General features: G+C 34.2%; 1 protein-coding gene across 3 annotated transcripts in view; it reads left to right on the forward strand.

Moving 5' to 3' along the window:
• The window catches only part of LOC114328394 (protein vav), a 123,496-nt gene extending 104,170 nt beyond the window's left edge, over positions 1-19,326 (forward strand). For all 3 annotated transcript variants that reach the window (XM_028277230.1, XM_028277231.1, XM_028277232.2), the window contains 3 exons: positions 2,937-3,092; positions 7,024-7,201; positions 19,033-19,326. In XM_028277230.1, coding sequence (XP_028133031.1) covers positions 2,937-3,092; positions 7,024-7,201; positions 19,033-19,092 — 394 coding nt within the window. In that variant the 3' untranslated portion in view covers positions 19,093-19,326. The remainder of the gene's footprint in view (positions 1-2,936; positions 3,093-7,023; positions 7,202-19,032) is intronic.
• The last annotated feature ends 491 nt before the right edge of the window (positions 19,327-19,817 follow it).

Below are 19,817 nucleotides of genomic sequence, written 5' to 3' on the forward strand. Positions count from 1 at the left end.
ATTAATAGCAAGCTGAAAATTTGTTAATAGCTTAAGGGTGTCTAGTCGGACAAACTTTGATATATGGGAACACTGGAACAGGGGAAGTTTTAATTGTGGAGCAGGTTAAAAATTTGGAACGGTTAGACCACGAAAATGGCACATGTATTTTGTCCTACAGAACAGACTTAAACTCTCCGAACAGATCAGACTGCTATTTATCACCAAATGGGCGTTTTAATGAGTGGAACATGTAGAATATGTGAAATGACAGGAATTATGACAGGTGATAAATAGCAGTCTGATTTTTGCATGAGAGTTTAATCTCTGTTCGGAGAGTTTAAGTCTGTTCTGTCGGACAAAATAAATGTACCGTTTTCGTAGTCTGATCGTTCCAAATTTTTAACCTGTTCCACAATTAAAACTGCCACTGTTCCAGTGTTCCCATATATCAAAGTTTATCAGACTAGACACCCTTAAGCTATTAACAAATTTTCAGCTTGCTATTAATCAACTTTTTTTTCATACGTGGGATCCAGACCTATTATGTTTTTGGCGAATTGAATAAACGGCAAACCTTCTAATCATTTATTTGAATCAATATTTTCCATCCACGCAGTTAACATACCTACATACACCAGTTTATCGACATACACCGGTGATACTCAGAAACTATAAAACAATTTATAAATGTTGGTTCTTTCACAAATGCATTTTATGTTATCGACATTCACCGGTGAATGTCGACACACACCAATTTCGGACTTTCATAGTAACATAAATACTTCTAATCATCGGTCTAGTCTGGTTCGTCTTGATTTTTTTTCGTAATATCTGTAATACACAATTTTAAGCTGCATATTTCTTGAGCGTAGTTTCTGACTGATAGTTTGTGGTCCCACAACAACGAAAACTCTTTCATGGCCAGCCTAGAGAAATAGACGCCATCCAGATCAGAGGGAGAAATAAATTTATGCTATCTTAGAGGAATAGTGAAAATATAGAGAAATTTTATAGACCTCAAGGTAGACTTTGATTCAATTGATAAAAGTGAATAGGCCTGGATCCCGCGTACCAAAAAAAAGTTTATAAATAGCAAGCTGACAATTTGTTAATAGCTTAATGGTGTCTAGTTGGACAAACTTTGATGTATGGTGAAGCGTTTTTCATGTCTGCTCTAATGGGATCAAGGATAAGATTAACTGCATAGATACTTTGGGTCGAAATGGGGCTAAAGAAGAAGGAACAGGCATATAAAGCTTCTTGCGAGACGGCAGCTCATTTTTTGTGCGGTGGCAGGTCGTGGAATCGTTAGGGGGGGGGGTAAGAGGGTATAAAGAAGACTAAATACCATAACCAAATAAGCAAAGGATACTTACACAGACTTGAGGACTTTCCTACTATTTAAAGAAATTTGGACGCCGTTTGAAAAATCCTCAAATTCACATATCGAGTACTTACTGGGCATATTCCATACTTTTGGGAACCAAATTGGGGGACATTCATCTTAGATTCCTCGTTGGGTCAAACTGGGCTATTATTTACCATCCTATGGCTTCTATGCCATTTCTTTTTCTCTACTCTAAAACTTATTTCGTTTGTATTAGACATCTAGTTAATAACTTTCCAAAAAAAAAAAGGTTCCAGAAATAAAAATAGGTACATTTTATAATGTTTATTTAAACCTTTAGACTTTACCCTGGACAATAAAGATTTTACAATCTTTTCTATTTCCAAAAATACACAAAGTTTATTATTTATTTATTATTTTTACATACATAATAACTTTTTAGAGCAGTGTACCAAAACAAAGTTTGACTTATGCTGTCAAGTCAAACGTCACTGCCATTTTATCTAATTTACATAAAACTTTCCGAGAGTCCATGTTGAAAACAAACTATTAAAATATTTAAAACCTTTACCAAATTAATATCCACTTGTGAATTTAATTAAAACAAATATTATTTCATACCTTTTTTTAAAACAAAATCCATCGTCACACGTCACACTTGGAACTTAACCAAAATTTTCCATCCAAGATTGGGGAAGAAATTCAATCCAAACCAAACAGGAAACAGGATAAGTTGATACCAAATCAGAAATCTCATCCGGGAATCAGGAATTGAATACAGGAATATTACCATAACATCATAAAAACTGGAAAAGCTTCTCAATACCATAGAATCGCACACTACTTTACCGGCATAACTACGACACAATACTTTTTACTTGATTTTCACATAAATATATCCAACATAATGCTGTGCATTTTGCGGTTTTGCATGCTGACACCGTACTCTTCAGATGGTAGGGTTTCGGGTTTCTTGACCTTACCATGATCAAATATTCGTTATCTGTAATGTAATTTTTTGTGTGAAAGTCCTTTGTGCTCGTTTTTGATGTTTAACTTTTCCGGCTACAAAAACCAACAGCAACATTGGGCAATTTTTTTCAACAGACAGACAAGGTTTTTTTCCATCAATAAAAAACTGCACAACAAATAGAAGTCTTTTTATATCGTACATGGGATCCATATCTCTTCATAGTGGTATTTTGAACTTTTTGACCATAGCTCTGAAGATGGCTTTATAAGCCGAAAGCGCTCAGCTAGGAATTATATATCTTACACACTTCAAAAGTACACTTCTCCCTGTTTATCTGTAGTCATAAGTGTGAACAAAACTATTTCAGTCTTTACACTTATTATTATATATAATAATATTATTATTTCCTTGTTTGTATTTATGAATATGTTACCCATGTTATGATAAATAAAGACAGTTTATTTGTTTTTAATAACTACTTTTATTTCTGCAACTATTGTCAGAAACATCTTAGTATCTCATTTTAAACACTTATTGACTTACACCGATTGGCTTCTGAGGCATCGATTTATAACTCTGCTGATTTTTCTTGTAGAAAATCATACATTATAATGATTATTTTCCATATTTTAGGACTGATACAATAAAACATATGAAGATATGTTGTATAACTGAACCCCAGGGAAGGGACTCCAAAAAGTATTATTTGTCTCAATCGAAGTTTTTCAACAGTATTGAAGAACTAGTGCTCAATTATCAAAATTACAGTCTCAACGAAAATTTTAATGGGTAAGAATATATCATTATGTATCTTCGTTTGTATCACTAAAACACTTATTTGACTGACTTTCTGTCGATTGTTTTAATTTAAACAAGATTTTTTTATTTATAATTAAATTTTATAGGATTTAACTTTAACCATCATTATTGCGAAAAAGAACAAATATTCTGAAAAACGTTGATGATTGGTGAAGCGTGAATATTTTACACAATTGATTTACGTAATTTTCTTTCTTATACATATAAATTCGGGTTCAAAACGTCCTCCGACGTTGTCCGATGCCTTGTTGCCAATATTTGAGTTTTCCTTAGTTTACAATAAGAATCTTAATCTTTATATTATTTGCATTTATAGATCACCTGCCTCTTCCGTGGAACTATTTTTTCAGAACCTGCTAAATTTGTTAGATGACCTGCCCCATAAAAGTATAAAAATTTTATACGGGGACTTTAACATTGATTATGCTGCTTCTTGTGCTACACAAATATCCTTGATCAACATATTTGAATCGTATGGTCTAACAATGCACGTTGATTCTCCTACAAGGATTACAAAAACTTCATCCACCATACTTGATTATACTGTCTCAGATTTCTCACCCCTTGTCCACTCTACAAATATTAATGCTGGACTATCTGATCACGATGCAGTTTATACGAAGTTTAATATCTTTAGCAAACCCTCCTCGAAAACCCGACGTTTAGGCAGGATTTTTTCTACCCGGAACTTTCGTAATTTTGAAAATTTATGCTTAACCTCTGAGTGGCGCTTTCCTGCTATGGACGTGGATAATAATTTCAGTGATTTTTTAGATAAGCTTGTCTGTATCTTCAATAAAGCATTTCCTTTAATTCCAATTAAGCCAAAATATCGCAAACCCTGGACTACTAAAGGTGTCCGAATATCTTCCAAGAACATGCGCTCTCTACTCTACATCAAGAAATTTACTACCAACGTCACTATCATTGAATATATCACCAAGTACAGGGCAACTTATCTTAAACTTATAAAATCAGCTAAAAAAGTCTACTACCATAACTGTCTGGGAAGCTCTAAAAGTGTTGCAAAAGAAACTTGGTCCATAATAAACGATCTTCGAAATAAAACCCACACTGCTCAAACATTTTCCCTTCCAGACCCTGAAAATCTAAATCAACTATTTTGTCACAAAAAGATCCCATTTCCTATCTCCCTAATCCAAGAAAGGTCTCGAATTCATTCTTTATAAAACCAGTCGATAAATCTGAACTGATCCAAACAATCAATAGTATCAAAAGCAAATCTTCCTGTGGTACTGATGGACTATCGATAAATTTTTTTTCTAATCTCCCAGAAAATGTGTTGGGTGTCCTCATCTCACTGATTAATGATTCTTTTGAGACAGGCAAATTTCCAGAGTGCCTAAAGACTGCCATCATTATTCCTCTTCATAAGGGTTTGAAATATCTAATACCTACAATTATAGACCTATTGCACTACTACCGGTACTCTCTAAAATTATTGAGAGTCTCATAAAAGCCCGACTTATGTCCTTTCTCGTTGAAAACAACATTTTATCACAAAATCAGTTCGGCTTTTTAAATAATAAATGCACCACTGATGCCATGTTTTCTGTACTACATGAGGTTTATCAAGCACTGAACAATAAGCTTCACACTGCCACCGTTTTTTGTGACTACACCAAAGCTTTTGATTGTGTAAATCACATGATTTTGATAAAAAAACTAACTTTCTACGGAATTAGAGGTATTTCTTTGAATTGGTTCCAATCTTACTTGGATGATAGGAAACAACTGGTTAGAGCAAATGATACAGACTCTAGTCTCAAAAACATTGTATGTGGGGTACCTCAAGGATCAGTATTGGGTCCTCTATTTTTCCTTATCTTTATTAATGACATCACTAGTTTAAAAATCGATGGAAAAATCTTTCTTTTTGCTGATGATACCAATATTGCAACTCTTCATGCTACTATGTATAACTTCTGATCTACTTACAATAAAAATCTGGTCTGACTCTAATTTACTCTCGTTTAATGTAGCTAAAACAGTAGCATTATCTTATAAAGGAGCTCTTCAACCCTTACCTCTTAATAACAGCCAGATCAGTACTGTTGATTCTGTAAAATTTCTTGGTATTTTTTTAGACAGCAACCTTAAATGGTCCCTCCATATTAATTTGTTGAGGAAGAAACTATCTTCAGCTTGCTATGCTATATGATCTGTTTTGAATGAACTGAATTTAGCATCTTCCAAAATAACATATTTTTCTTTGTTCGAGTCAGATCTTCGTTATGGTCTTCCTTTTTGGGGTTCTGGTACAGCTGCCCAATTCGATGTTATTTTCAAATTACAAAAAAGAGCAATAAGATATCTGTTTGGCCTCAGAAGAACAACACATTGTAAAAGTTACTTCAAAGATCACAGAATTTTAACCCTTCCATCTTTATATATTTTAGAAACTGTTTGCTTAATTCGTAAACATCTACATGTCTTTCCACCAAGATCTAATCATGACTACTTTACGAGAAATTCTACCTTTGACGTCTATTTACCGACCCCGTCATCTGAGTTAGTAATAAAAATCTATATTATATTCCGCAAAAAAACTTTACAACCATCGAACCATCTCCCTCTACAACTTAAATCTGCAGCATCTTTCCCCAAATTCCGTAAACTGACAAAAGCCTACCTATCCGAAAGACCATATTATGTAGTAGAAGATTTTCTTAATCAGTAACTAAGAAATTACAGTACCCTTTGCACAAGTAGTATTTTTATTATTGTTTTTCATCTATATTTGGGTGTCATATGCAGCAGCTTAACTTTTAAATTTTGCAATTGATTAACTGTTTAACTTCATTATTATTATTATTTTTTTAATTTATACTGACGATTTATGTAATTTTAGTAAATTGAATTGTTATTGTTTTGTTTTCTAGACTTTTTGTAAGCTTTGTCGATAAAATTGTAGAATTTTTCATGACAATAAAGCATATTTCTATTCTATTCTATATCTTCCATCATTGCAGTTTTCATCTTCTAATCCTCGTACACTCATTGATCTTCTTACTCCTTGTATCCACGTCGTTCTTGGCCTTCCTCTTTTCCTGTTTTCTGTAGGTATCCATTTCATAATTTTCTTTGGCAGCCTCTCCTCCCCCATTCTCTGAACATGTCCGTACCATGTTAATTTTTTCTTCTCAATGCATTCAACGACCGTTTCCTGTAAATTCATTCTTCGCTTTACTTCCTCATTTCTAACCCGGTCCAATCTCGATGTTCTATTGCTCTTCTTAGGGCGTCCATCTCAGTAGCTTCTAATTTTCTTTGTTTCTGTTACTAAAGTAAATTAGAGAATTATATCAGACTGTGCGATTTAGGTGATGATGCGCAAGATGTGCTTACTAAAATACTGTTGCACCCAGCAGCAACTCATGGCATGTTTTTCATGACGTAGTAGAACAATTCGCCAACCTCCCGTGTTTGATTGATAATTAACAGTGTGATGTCATTTCGGTATCCCATTGCCTCATCAGACACTCTGGCTGAATACAAAATCAAACACGGAAGCAACGAATGTCTCCTAATTGTTTCCCACTCAAGTGGTTAGCGTACAATGGTACCATCTACTTTTATTGCCATAAAACACAGTATACTTTATAATTTCGCCACCCCGTTGCCATTAAACGCCACAACTTTTTTTGAATGGATTATACTGTACATTATTCTATTTCTAATTTCTCCATATGACTAAGAAACTTATTCAACTCTTTTCTGGTTCAGACGTAATGGATTTTGACAAGAGCTATGACCTTAAAAATCACACGTAAACTTGCGTACTGCATCAAGATGACTCGTAGCTCTTGTCACAATCCATTACCTCTACTTCTTTACCTCTCCTCTTCTACTATCTACACTCATAATATTTTTTTGTTAGGTTGGCCGAAGACACGAAACTATTATGGCCGTTTCGACAATTGAAAGCAGTGGTTGTTAACAATTATGATGCGAAAGATAAATTTCAAGTTAGTTTAAGAGTAGACGAAGTTGTCATTATTATTGGTAAAGAGGGTTACAAAGAAGACTTTTGGAAAATTAGAACTACAATGAATGAGGTATGTAATTTACTTTTTTTAGAATTTCCTCTTTTGCTTTATTAATTTAATAATTCAGCACGAAGTGAATGATTAAAAATTATGGTGCAATCTCATGAGATGCTTGAAATACCATATTTTCGCCTCGTGTTACCGAATTTTTCGTGGTACAAGTGGACGTTAAGAAGCAAGCAACAAGGTGATGTGACCTAGTGCAGCCATTATTGGACATGTATTTTGGGGACTGGTATAGTCGGTTCGCTAAACTCAGACGCAACTGGCTAGTGATTTTACTAAGTAATTTTGCCAATTTGATAAAATTAGAAAAAAAATAATTACTAAATAGTTAATAATTACCAAATAGTTAGTAAATTTGCCAATTTTGGAAAAATTGCCAAAAACAAAAAAATTACCTACTAAAATCACTAGCCAGTTGTGTCCTAAGTTTAGCGAACCGACTATAGCCAGTAAACTGTTGAACTCTGTAGAAAGGGAGAAGTCTTTTACGATTGTTTCTGATTCAATTAGAATTATTATTTTGCTTAGAAATGAGTACAAGACTGAACTTGCAACTTACAGCAAGGAAGGTCACATACCCCTTTTTGGATTCTAAAGGCGTATTGAATCAGGATAATGCACTCAGTAACATATCTACCATTGTAAAGTGCGATCGCTCAAGTAGGTTACAAATGAATTGAGCATCCTCAATATGCTCCAGATTTGATCCCCAGAGATTATCGACCGCTTCAAAAATTTTTCGAATAACTGTTTTGAATGAAGAACGTTTGAATGATAAATTATTTTATATAGATAACGATGTCATCAGTTTTGCTGCAATGTGCAGTAAATCGGTGGTTTCCTAAGGTTAACCAAACCTTAAAACTGTTAATAAATATTAAGTAAGATACTTGCCAATTTTTTTATTGTAACTGGATCACTGGTGGTGCAAAGGAATCAGCCCTCGTAGTCACTTTTTCATGTTTACAAAGCCATAAAAAATCGTAATTAGTACAGGTCTTGGGACAAGTCTTCCTTTCTTTGGATGTTTAGACCAGAGGTCACCAATTATGTTCCCTGAGGGTCCGTTTCGCAAACCTATGACACTTGCGGGGTCCGGATTGAATGCTACCTGTATCTGATTGTTCTGATTCGGTATATTTGCGGATTCTTGTTAAAAAATATCACCTTTAAACAAATCAGAAGGGCGCTGGGCGAATTTTTTTTAACAAATTCAAAGCATCACCTTTTTGCCACCGAAAATATGTTTGTAGGATTTTTGGGGTCATCTTAAACAAAAAAGAGCTTTTGTCATTTTTGTCAAAAGCTGGTAGATTTCGAGTTTTAAGCGATTTAAAATCTGAAAATGCGAAAATAAGCATTTTCGAAGCTTGAAAACTCATGTGTAAATTATTATTTTTGAGGTCGTCAAATACTTCAATTGAAGTTTAAACATTAAATTTCAAGATTCTGATGACTAATCGGGGCTTATTTCTATTTAGACCGTTGTTTTTAATTGTTAATTTTGCGCGTCCACTCGACCCTTAAGCCGTCGCGGCGGCGCCTCGCACTATATGGTGCGTATCGTACTATATGATTGGCGTATTTAATTAGCACATTGGCAATAATTAGCTGAATAAATAAATAAATTATTAAAAAAAAACTATGTTAATAATAATATTATAAAATTTTAATAAATTTTCGCATAAGTATGTATATAATATACCTAATTTCACGTAAGTACGTATAATATGTATACGTGCGATAGAGACTAACTATAAAGTGCTACGCGAGACGATTAACAATTAAAAAACAACGGTCTATATTGAAATAAGCCCCGATTCCTCGTTAGAATCTTGAAGTTGAATATATAAGCTTCAATTTAGGCACTTGTTAACCTGAACACTAATAACATTGTTTATATAGGGAGATAGTTGGTCAGCCCAATAGGTAAATACGTTTGATTCAAATTGAGACAGTCACCAGATGTCCCCACAATTTCTGCCAGGGTTGCAACGTCAAAATGCATAGACACCAAGTTGGATACGATCCTATTCATAACACCCAACTCGCATACATATTAAGAAAAAGAAATATATATTAGAAGAGTATATTAGAAATTGAATTAATGATGTCATGCTACTATATATTATATATGTAATAGCACATCATTAATTCAATTTCTAAATATATTCTTCCATATACAGTGAGCACGTAAAGGTTGGAATAAATTCATTTTCTCGAGAATGGATGATTTTGGAAAAAAATCCCGAAACAGGTCAATTTTTATTTTTAAATTACGACTTTTTGGCATATATATCATACTAGTGACGTCACCCATTTGGGTGCGATGACGTCATCGATGATTTTTTTAAATGAGAATAGGGGTCGTGTGATAGCTCATTTGAAAGGTAATTCAATTCTCTATTCAGTAGTATAAACATTAACATATTTATTTATACAAGGCCTCGAAAAAAATTTTTTTGAATTAATTTTATTGACAAAAAAAAAGAATACATATGTGCAATTTATTTAATTCAAAATACATTTTACTGCTCTCAGAGAACAGAAAAAAATTTTATTTGAAAAAAATTATTGCTTTTCGCTTAAATTAAATGCTCAAATTATCAAGAGGCAGGTGGGTGGCTGCTTTAATATTGAATTTGCAAAAAACAATATTTTTTATTTGTCAAATAAACATTTTTTCCTGTTTTCTGATAGCAGTAAAATGTATTTTGAATTAAATAAATTACACAGATTCTTCTTTTTATGTCAATAAATTTAATTCAAAAAATTTTTTTTGGAGACCCTGTATAAATAATTATGTTAATCAAAAATGAGTAACCATTTTCAATTTCGTTGCAAAAGGAAAGCACAGCCGAACAATATTCTAGTCCAATCAGAGAGTGCATCAAGCACCTCTACCGGTTTCGAAACTTATTAGTCTCTCATCAGGAGGCACATATGCTGCTCTCCCTGATCCAACCAAAACAAACCCCAGCGCGCAGTCCCGGATTGCAACGAACGAAATGGCATAGATGCCCTAGCGGCAACTGCTAGCAAAAAGACTAAGTTTTCACTCTAGTGGCATATAAAACAACATAATGCTATTCTACATACCACCAGAATGAAAACAATTGGAACCTTCTCTGGTTACACCTCCGAGGCTTCTACAATTTGCAAGCCATACGGATGTTGAGACTAAGGAAGATGAGGGAATTCTACAATTTACAATTCACGTCCCATCTGCTCAGCGCGGTAAAGTTCCAACGAGAATGGTTCCCTTTGTACTCTAATCAGAGTAAATGTAAATCAAAAATGAATAACCATTTTCAATTTCGTTGCAAAAGGAAAGCACAGCCGAACAATATTCTAGTCCAATCAGAGAGTGCATCAAGCACCTCTACCGGTTTCGAAACTTATTAGTCTCTCATCAGGAGGCACATATGCTGCTCTCCCTGATCCAACCAAAACAAACCCCAGCGCGCAGTCCCGGATTGCAACGAACGAAATGGCATAGATGCCCTAGCGGCAACTGCTAGCAAAAAGACTAAGTTTTCACTCTAGTGGCATATAAAACAACATAATGCTATTCTACATACCACCAGAATGAAAACAATGGGAACCTTCTCTGGTTACACCTCCGAGGCTTCTACAATTTGCAAGCCATACGGATGCTGAGACTAAGGAAGATGAGGTTCCCATTGTTTTCATTCTGGTGGTATGTAGAATAGCATTATGTTGTTTTATATGCCACTAGAGTGAAAACTTAGTCTTTTTGCTAGCAGTTGCCGCTAGGGCATCTATGCCATTTCGTTCGTTGCAATCCGGGACTGCGCGCTGGGGTTTGTTTTGGTTGGATCAGGGAAAGCAGCATATGTGCCTCCTGATGAGAGACTAATAAGTTTCGAAACCGGTAGAGGTGCTTGATGCACTCTCTGATTGGACTAGAATATTGTTCGGCTGTGCTTTCCTTTTGCAACGAAATTAAAAATGGTTATTCATTTTTTATTTACATTTACTCTGATTAGAGTACAAAGGGAACCATTCTCGTTGGAACTTTACCGCGCTGAGCAGATGGGACGTGAATTGTAAATTGTAGAATTCCCTCATCTTCCTTAGTCTCAGCATCCGTATGGCTTGCAAATTGTAGAAGCCTCGGAGGTGTAACCAGAGAAGGTTCCCATTGTTTTCATTCTGGTGGTATGTAGAATAGCATTGTTGTTTTATATGCCACTAGAGTGAACAATTATGTTAATGTTTATATTACTGAATAGAGAATTGAATCACCTTTCAAATGAGCTATGACACGACCCCTATTCTCATTTAAAAAATCATGGATGACGTCATCACACCTAAATGGGTGACGTCAGTAGTATGATATATATGCCAAAAAGTCGTAATTTACAAATAAAAATCGACCTATTTCGGGATTTTTTATAAAATAAATTTATTCCAACCTTTACGTGCTCACTGTATATTTATTTTTCTTAATATGTATATGAGTTGGGGTGTTATGAATAGGATCGTATCCAACTTGGTGTCTATGCATTTTGACGTTGCGACCCTGACAGAAATTGTGGGGACATCTGGTGACTGTCTCAATTTGAATCAAACAAATTTTCCTATTGGACTAACCAATGACATATAAGAGGATAGACACAGCAACAACTATAAAAAATGTCATAAACATATACTTCGCTGAAGTACACGTTTTGATAGGAAGGGGAGAAATTTTTATGAACACGACACGATCAAATATTGTTTTGTTTGTATGTGCATATTTGATCGTTGTTTGTCTTGTGTTTTTCATTGTGAAAATCGAATTATATTTTATATTTTTGGGAGTGTAGAGTGAAAATGTCTAATGATCTTTATGACACCCGATTCTGTGTCAGATATAGGGGAGTTCTCCGTCCATCCTGTTATATGTCAATGTTACTGTTATATGTCAATGGGACTAACCAACTATCCCTATATAAACAATGCTAATAATATAATTTACACATAAGTTTGCAAGCCTCGAAAATGCGTATGCGTATTTTCGCAATTTTGAGATGTATGTGGTCTATTTTAAAAAGTTCTGATGCATATTGAAATCATGCAAAATGAAATGAAATAAAATTAAAAACTAACTACATTCGCAAGCAAAAAAATTTACTCAAAAGTAAAATAAGTTTCACTACGCTTTTTGGTAAGTGTCTATCCACATATATGTAAAATTAGAAGTAAAATATTGTGAACAGAAGTAATTTTTATTGCAATGACATTAATATTGTATGTAAACTTAATATTTTATGTGAGAAAACATGTTATGAATGAAAGTCATTATGTAATGAATATAAAAGTAAATTAACATATAAAATCAAAATTAACACAGTGTTTCCTCCTCTGCGTTTTATTACACTTTTCATGTGAGATCTTAAGGACCTTATTAAGTTTCTGATTGATTCTTGAGAATCGCTTCCCACTCTTCATCTAATGAAGTTTTTAGCTCCTCCACTGTCGCTGGTGCTGGATTACGGACCCGAATCCTGCGTTTGAGCTCATTCCATAGGTGCTCGATGGGATTCATATCCAGACTCAATGGAGGCCAGTTCATTGTTATTATATTTGGGTTGGCAATATTGGGGTCTTGGAGAATATCCGTAATGTAACGATTCGCTGTCATATACTAGGCCAATACATACACGAACCACCTCCACAGCTCACCGTTTTGACACTGCAGCATTGGGCAAATCGTTCTCCGGGCATCCGATAGACGCGTCTTCTGTCATTGTTGTACAAGTACATTCGTCTCTCGTCAGAGAATAAAACTGTACCATTGACCAAGGTCCCAATTGACTTGTTCTCGAGCAAACTGAAGCTGAGCTTGTTCCTGACGTACGTTCAATTTGGGCCCTGTGTTAGCTTGTCTGGAGGTCAAAGTGGCAGCCTTAAGTCTTTGCCTAACTATACACTGAGTGACGGTGACACCTCGAACATTCCTCAAGAATTGTTGAAGATAAACTCAGTCGCGTGCTGATTCCCCAAGGCACTCAGGACAATGAATCGATCATCCCTCTCTGGCATTAAACGTCGTCGACCCGAACCTGGTCGTTGAATATAGCTACCGGTCTCCTGATATCGACGGGAAGCCCTTGACACTTCTGACTGCGGTATAAGAAGGCGACGGGCGACAGTCCACTGACTATAGTCTTCTCGTAATTATGCAATTACCTGGGCCGTCTTCACTGGTGAAGTATCCATTTATAAAATATTCACTTACTATACTTCGAACTGTACATACACGTCTACGTTTGAAAAGTGACTAAGTCCCAGTTTATAGTGAACCGGTGAGCGCCGATAGCGGTAAGAGGCGCATAGATAGAGGCGCCGAAGTTTTTATTTATTTTGCTCAACAGGCCATGTAGGCCCTGGGTGTGAAAAACACAATTACATTTTTTTTACTATACATATCTACAATATACAATATTAATTTGTCTATTAAAAAATACATCATATAAATATATACATATATATATTCGCGGTGTGCAAGTACTTGGAAGGGAAACGAGAAACGACCATGCGCGAGTCGCGGAGAAATATTGCAACTATCTTAAATAATTCATATTGTCAATTGAAATTGTCAAATTGACGTATATTTCATACCTTCTGTCATTGAAGCAGAAAAATTATATATTGCTCCACAATATTGATATGATATGCAATTATTATACAGTGAGCACGTAAAGGTTGGAATAAATTCATTTTCTCGAGAATGGACGATTTTGGAAAAAAATCCCGAAACAGGTCAATTTTTATTTTTAAATTACGACTTTTTGGTATATATATCATACTAGTAACGTCACCCACCTGGGCGTGATGACGTCATCGATGATTTTTTTAAATGAGAATAGTGGTCGTGTGATAGCTCATTTGAAAGGTAATTTAATTCTCTATTCACTAATATAAACATTAACATAATTATTTATACAGGGTGTCCAAAAAATTTTTTTTGGATTAAATTTATTGACATATAAAGAAGAATATATGTAATTTATTTAATTCAAAATACATTTTACTGCTCTCAGAAAACAGAAAAAAATGAATATTTGAAAAATAATCATCGATATTGGCTTAAATTAAATGTTCAAATTGTCACGAGGCTGGTGGGTGGCTGCTTTAATATTGAATTTAAGCAAAAAAAAACATTTTTTTTGCCAAAAAACATTTTTTTCTGTTTTCTGATAGCAGTAAAATGTATTTTGAATTAAATAAATTACACACATTCTTCTTTTTATGTCAATAAATTTAATTGAAAAAAAATTTTTTTAGGCACCCTGTATAAATAATTATGTTAATGTTTATATTACTGAATAAAGAATTGAATTACCTTTCAAATGAGCTATCATACGACCCCTATTCTCATTTAAAAAAATCATCGATGACGTCATCACGCCCAGACGGATGACGTCACTAGTATGATATATATGCCAAAAAGTCGTAATTTAAAAATAAAAATTGACCTGTTTCGGGATTTTTTTCCAAAATCGTCAGTTCTTGAGAAAATGAATTTATTCCAACCTTTACGTGCTCACTGTGTAAAGGTAAATTTAATTAATTGCATTTTGCTTGCAGTACTGCATTTTAATAACTAATTTTATTTACTACATACAATTGTTTACGTTTGCATAACATAACCTGCATCTTATTTTTTCTTCTTATTATTTTTTTGGACTATGGCCTTGACAATTATCCAGCAACCAGGACTAATATAATTGGCCAATATAATTAAAAGTGCGAATAAAAGTACAGAGCGTAGAAATAGAGGTCGCTTTGCCGAACTTGCACGGTCCCAATAGCTCTCATTTTACAATTCATGGCACATTCTTCTGTTACAATTTCTCTTGCGCTCTTCTTACCACTCCTCTCTATTCTCTTCTGTCTTCACCTTGTTTCTCCAGTTATCTATTTTTAATTCTCGTAAATCTGCTTGGACGCTGTCAAACCATCTTTTACGTGGTCTTCCTTTCCTTTTTTCCTGTTCAATATCATCCTGGTCATTCTATGGTTTTCCAATCTTTGCACATGTCCCAGCCATCTTTTTCTATGCGCCTTTGTTATTGCGGTGAGTTTTGGTTCCGTATACAGCTCTTCCAACTCTTTATTTGTCCTTCTTCTCCATCCCATTTGTGTATTTATGCCTCCGTAAATTGATCGGAGAATTTTCCTCTCCCATCTTTCTTCATCTACCTTTCTTAAAACCCATAATTCAGCTCCATATACAACCGTAGCTCTAATCACTGTCTTGTTAATTCTTTCTTTTGTTTTTCTTGAAACAAATTTAGACTTCATTAAGGATCTCAGCATTCCGTATTTCTGGTTGCCTTTTGTAATTCTGGATTCTATTTCTTTATCTTCATGTCCATTTTCCTTTACTTTCACACCAAGGTAAGTAAACTCTTCCACTCTGTCAAAACTGTATATGTAATATTTCTCCCCTTGTATTTTTATAAACTCTTCATTGTCTTGCTGTGTATCACCCATTAATTATCATGTATTTAGTTTTCTTTTCATTAGACCAAACCTATTTGCTTCTTTTTCTATCTTTTTCACAATTCTTTTCAATTCTTTCTTTGATTTTGCTAATATTGTTAGATCATCCGCGTTTCTTCCATTTTTATGCTGCATTTCCTCATTATTACTTCAAGAACAATATTGAACAACGTGGTTGACACCGGGTCACCCTGCCTGAGTCCTTGTTTGATTTCGAAGTCCTCTGAGATGTCTTTCCACACTACTTCGCTTTTCGTTTTTACCAACGTCATTTCAATCAAGCTAATCAATTTTTTCGGGATTTGTAATTGTTTCAGAGCACGGTACATTTCTTTTCTATTTATACGATCATATGCCTGCTTGAAATATACGAACAGCGCATACAGGTCGTTTTGTACTCATAGCAATTTGCTTGTAATTCTTTTAGCGTGAAAATCTGGTCTGTTATCAAACGGTTGGATCGAAAGCCTGCCTGGTACTCTCCCACAGTATCCTCCATGTATTCGTTCAGTCTTCCACGTATGCATTGTGCTATTATCTTATACCCTGTTTCTAGGAGTGCTATTCCCCTATAATTTTCACATGTTTGTTTATCTCCTTTTTTATGTATGGGGCAGATTCTAGTCAGCATCCAGTCATTTGGCATTTTTTCCTCTTCCCATATCTTTTCCACCAACCAATATAGTTGCTCGTACAGTTGTTCTCCTCCTGCCTTTAACATTTCAGCTGTTATTTCTGTCGCTCCTAGACTTTTGTTATTTTTAAGTTGGCTGATTATATTCATTACCTCTTGTTTTGTTTGTGTCCCCACTATCGAATCGTTTTCTTTCATGTTCTGTATTATGTCCATCTCGTCCTCTTCAACATTATTTAATAGCTCTTCGAAATAATTTTTCCATCTTTCTAGCACCTCCGCTGTTTCACTTATTATTAGTAATCCTTCTTCATTCTTAATATAGATGCTTCGGCTCTGATATCCTTTGTCCATTCTTTTAACCTCTTGGTAAAATGACCTTATTTCTTGTTTGGACATTTTTCTTCAATTTCCTTTAGCTTATCTTCTTTGGATATTCTCTTCTTTCTCCTACATTGTCTTTTCATTTCCCTTCTTGCGTCTCTATACACATTTCTGTTGTTCTCATTTTCTTTTAATAGCATTATTTGTCTAGCTCTCCTAACTGCTTCAGCTGCTTTTTCACATTCTTCATCATACCAGTCATTTACTTTTCCTTTTCTCACTGTACTGTTTAGAACTGCCTCATTTGCCTTCATTATTGATGTTTTTACTTTCTCCCATCTTTCTTCGATTTCCATTTCTTGTGCGCATGTTGCCAGTTCTATTTCTATTTTCTCTTTATATTTATCTTTTACTTCTTCACTTTTCAATAGGGTCGAATTGTATTTTCTCTTACCTTCCGTTCTTTTCCTTTTTCCCTTCCCGGTCGCACCCCAGTTTCTCATGCATGTCACTCTTACTAGGTAGTGGTCTGAATTGCATTCTGCTCCTCTCATGCTTTTTATTTTTGATTTTTTACCGAAAGTTTTACCTAAGCGGTACATAATTTATAGTTTTGTATACCCGTTAAAGTATAAACGGGTACAATACTTCCAGCGCGTTTGTTCACATAGAGGTGAATCTCTAGGTAAACCTCTACGCTATCCTCTATGCTCACTGCTTTACTATAAACTTAGCCTAAGACGACCACCGGCAAATTTATAGAGATGTAAATTGCATAGAACGTGCCCGTTACAATGTTTGCTGCATTCGCTGTGCCATACAGAATTTACAACACGTTGTCAATTTGCATAAAACAATTATTTTTTGGAAGCTCTATAATAGACAATATTTTTTTGCATTAGTTGTTTTAATTCAAAGAAGACAATATGAAATTAAATGTAAATACTGAAATAGTTTTTTACACACTTATGAATACAGGTAAATAGGGAGAGGTGTACTTTTGAAGTGTGTAAATTAAATAATTCCTAGCTGAGCGCTTTCGGCTTATAAAGCCATCTTCAGAGCTATGCTACAATAAAAAGTCTCTAATGAATAATTGATTTTAGAATTCAAAAGTTTAACTTACGTCAAAAGGTTCAAAATACCACTATGAAGAGAGATGGATCCCATGTACGATATAAAAATACTTCTATTTTCTTATGCAGTTTTTTTAATTGATGGAAAAAAAAACCTTGCCTGACTGTTGAAAAATACTCAACTTTGCTGTTCTTTTTGAGGTCGGAAAAGTTAAAAACATCTATTACAAGCACAAATGACTTTCACACGAAAAATTACATTACATAAAACGAATATTTGATCATGGTAAGGTCAAGAAACCTTACCATCTGAAGTCTACGGTGTCGGCATGGAGAATGGCGGCATGTGGCATGGAGGCTTTTAATGACAGCCGACACAGACAATGGTGTGCTCGTTAAGGTGCTTTCACTTTTTCTCATATCAAGTGACAGTTAACATACGACATTTTAGCAATCGAATTGAACAACTTTTCAACAAAGTATGTCATTATTTTTTAAAGACTAGGTTTATGTAACTACAGACTTTGTTGAAAAGTTGTTCAATTCGATTGCTAAAATGTCATATGTCAACTGTCACTTGATATGAGAACAAGTGAAAGCACCTTAACGAGCACGCCCTTGTCTGTGTCGGCTGTCATTAAAAGCCTCCATGCCACATGCCGCCATTCTGCATCCTGACACCGTAGACTTCAGATGGTAAGGTTTCTTGACCTTAACATGATCAGATATTCGTTTTATGTAATATAATTTTTCGTGTGAAAGTCCTTTGTGCTTGTAAAAGATGTTTTTAACTTTCCCGACCTCAAAAACAACAGCAAAGTTGAGCATTTTTCAACAGTCAGACAAGGTTTTTTTCCATCCATTAAAAAAACTGCATAACAAAATAGAAGTATTTTTATATCGTACATGGGATCCATCTCTCTTCATAGTGGTATTTTGAACCTTTTGACGTAAGTTAAACTTTTGAATTCTAAAATCAATTATTCATTAGAGATCTTTTTATTGTAGCATAGCTCTGAAGATGGCTTTATAAGCCGAAAGCGCTCAGCTAGGAATTATTTAATTTACACACTTAAAAAGTGCACTTCTCCCTATTTGCCAATATGAAATTACTAAACATAAATTACAGTTCATCGAGTGAGTCGATTGTTTTGCCCTCAAGTGTAGTTTAGATTTTGAGATATATTAGATCTGCTCAATTTTTAAGATATTTCGTCAAATGTTTTTTTTAATAATATTAAATGTGATTTTGTTTGTTTTAATATATATTTTATATTTTTTAGGTCGGATTCGTCCCATCTCGTATACTGAACGTGGAAGGAGAAGTTAGATTTGAATCTTAACAATGTACGATCATCAAAATTGTGTTACTAGTCAAGAAAAAGAAAAATGTTGAAACTGCAATAATAGTTAGACATACTCAACGATGTTTATGTGTAAATAATTTATAAATGTTGATTTTATAGAATTTTTTATAGGTCTTAAATCATTTCTTATATACGTCTATATTTTATATATATAAAAAGAACTTTATAATTTATAGCATGATAAATAAAGTACAATTATTGTTCATGAAATATTGTTTTATTTGAAGTTGATTTTGATGCTAATAAAACCACTACAAAAGATTATGTATAAAAAAAGTTTACCACTTACAGACAAATGGGAACATTATAATTGCGACAGGAAAAACTAAAACGCTGAAAAGAATATATCGAAGAGCTGTTCAAACACCAAAGAGGAAAAATAAATTACATATCGTTTGAAGAAAGAGAGGAGGTGTAGAAATTAAAAAAGAAAGACATAGTATATGCGCTAAAGACCACTCAAAATGGGACAAGTCATTGGCCAGGCGAATTTCCTATTGCTATTCTTAAAATAATAGAAACGAAAGGCATGGACCTCATCGGAGAGCTGCTCGAAGACGAAAGATGAGAAGTAGAGCACACATAGTTTTCAATAAGAGATAAAACACATAATATGTGTTTTATCAAATATAATATCAAATATAATATGTAGCAAACACATAGGTTTATAAACTTGTGTCATTATTCCGACTTAATATGAC

The sequence above is a fragment of the Diabrotica virgifera genome, chromosome 5 (assembly GCF_917563875.1).
Source record: "Diabrotica virgifera virgifera chromosome 5, PGI_DIABVI_V3a".
NCBI lineage: Eukaryota > Metazoa > Arthropoda > Insecta > Coleoptera > Chrysomelidae > Diabrotica > Diabrotica virgifera.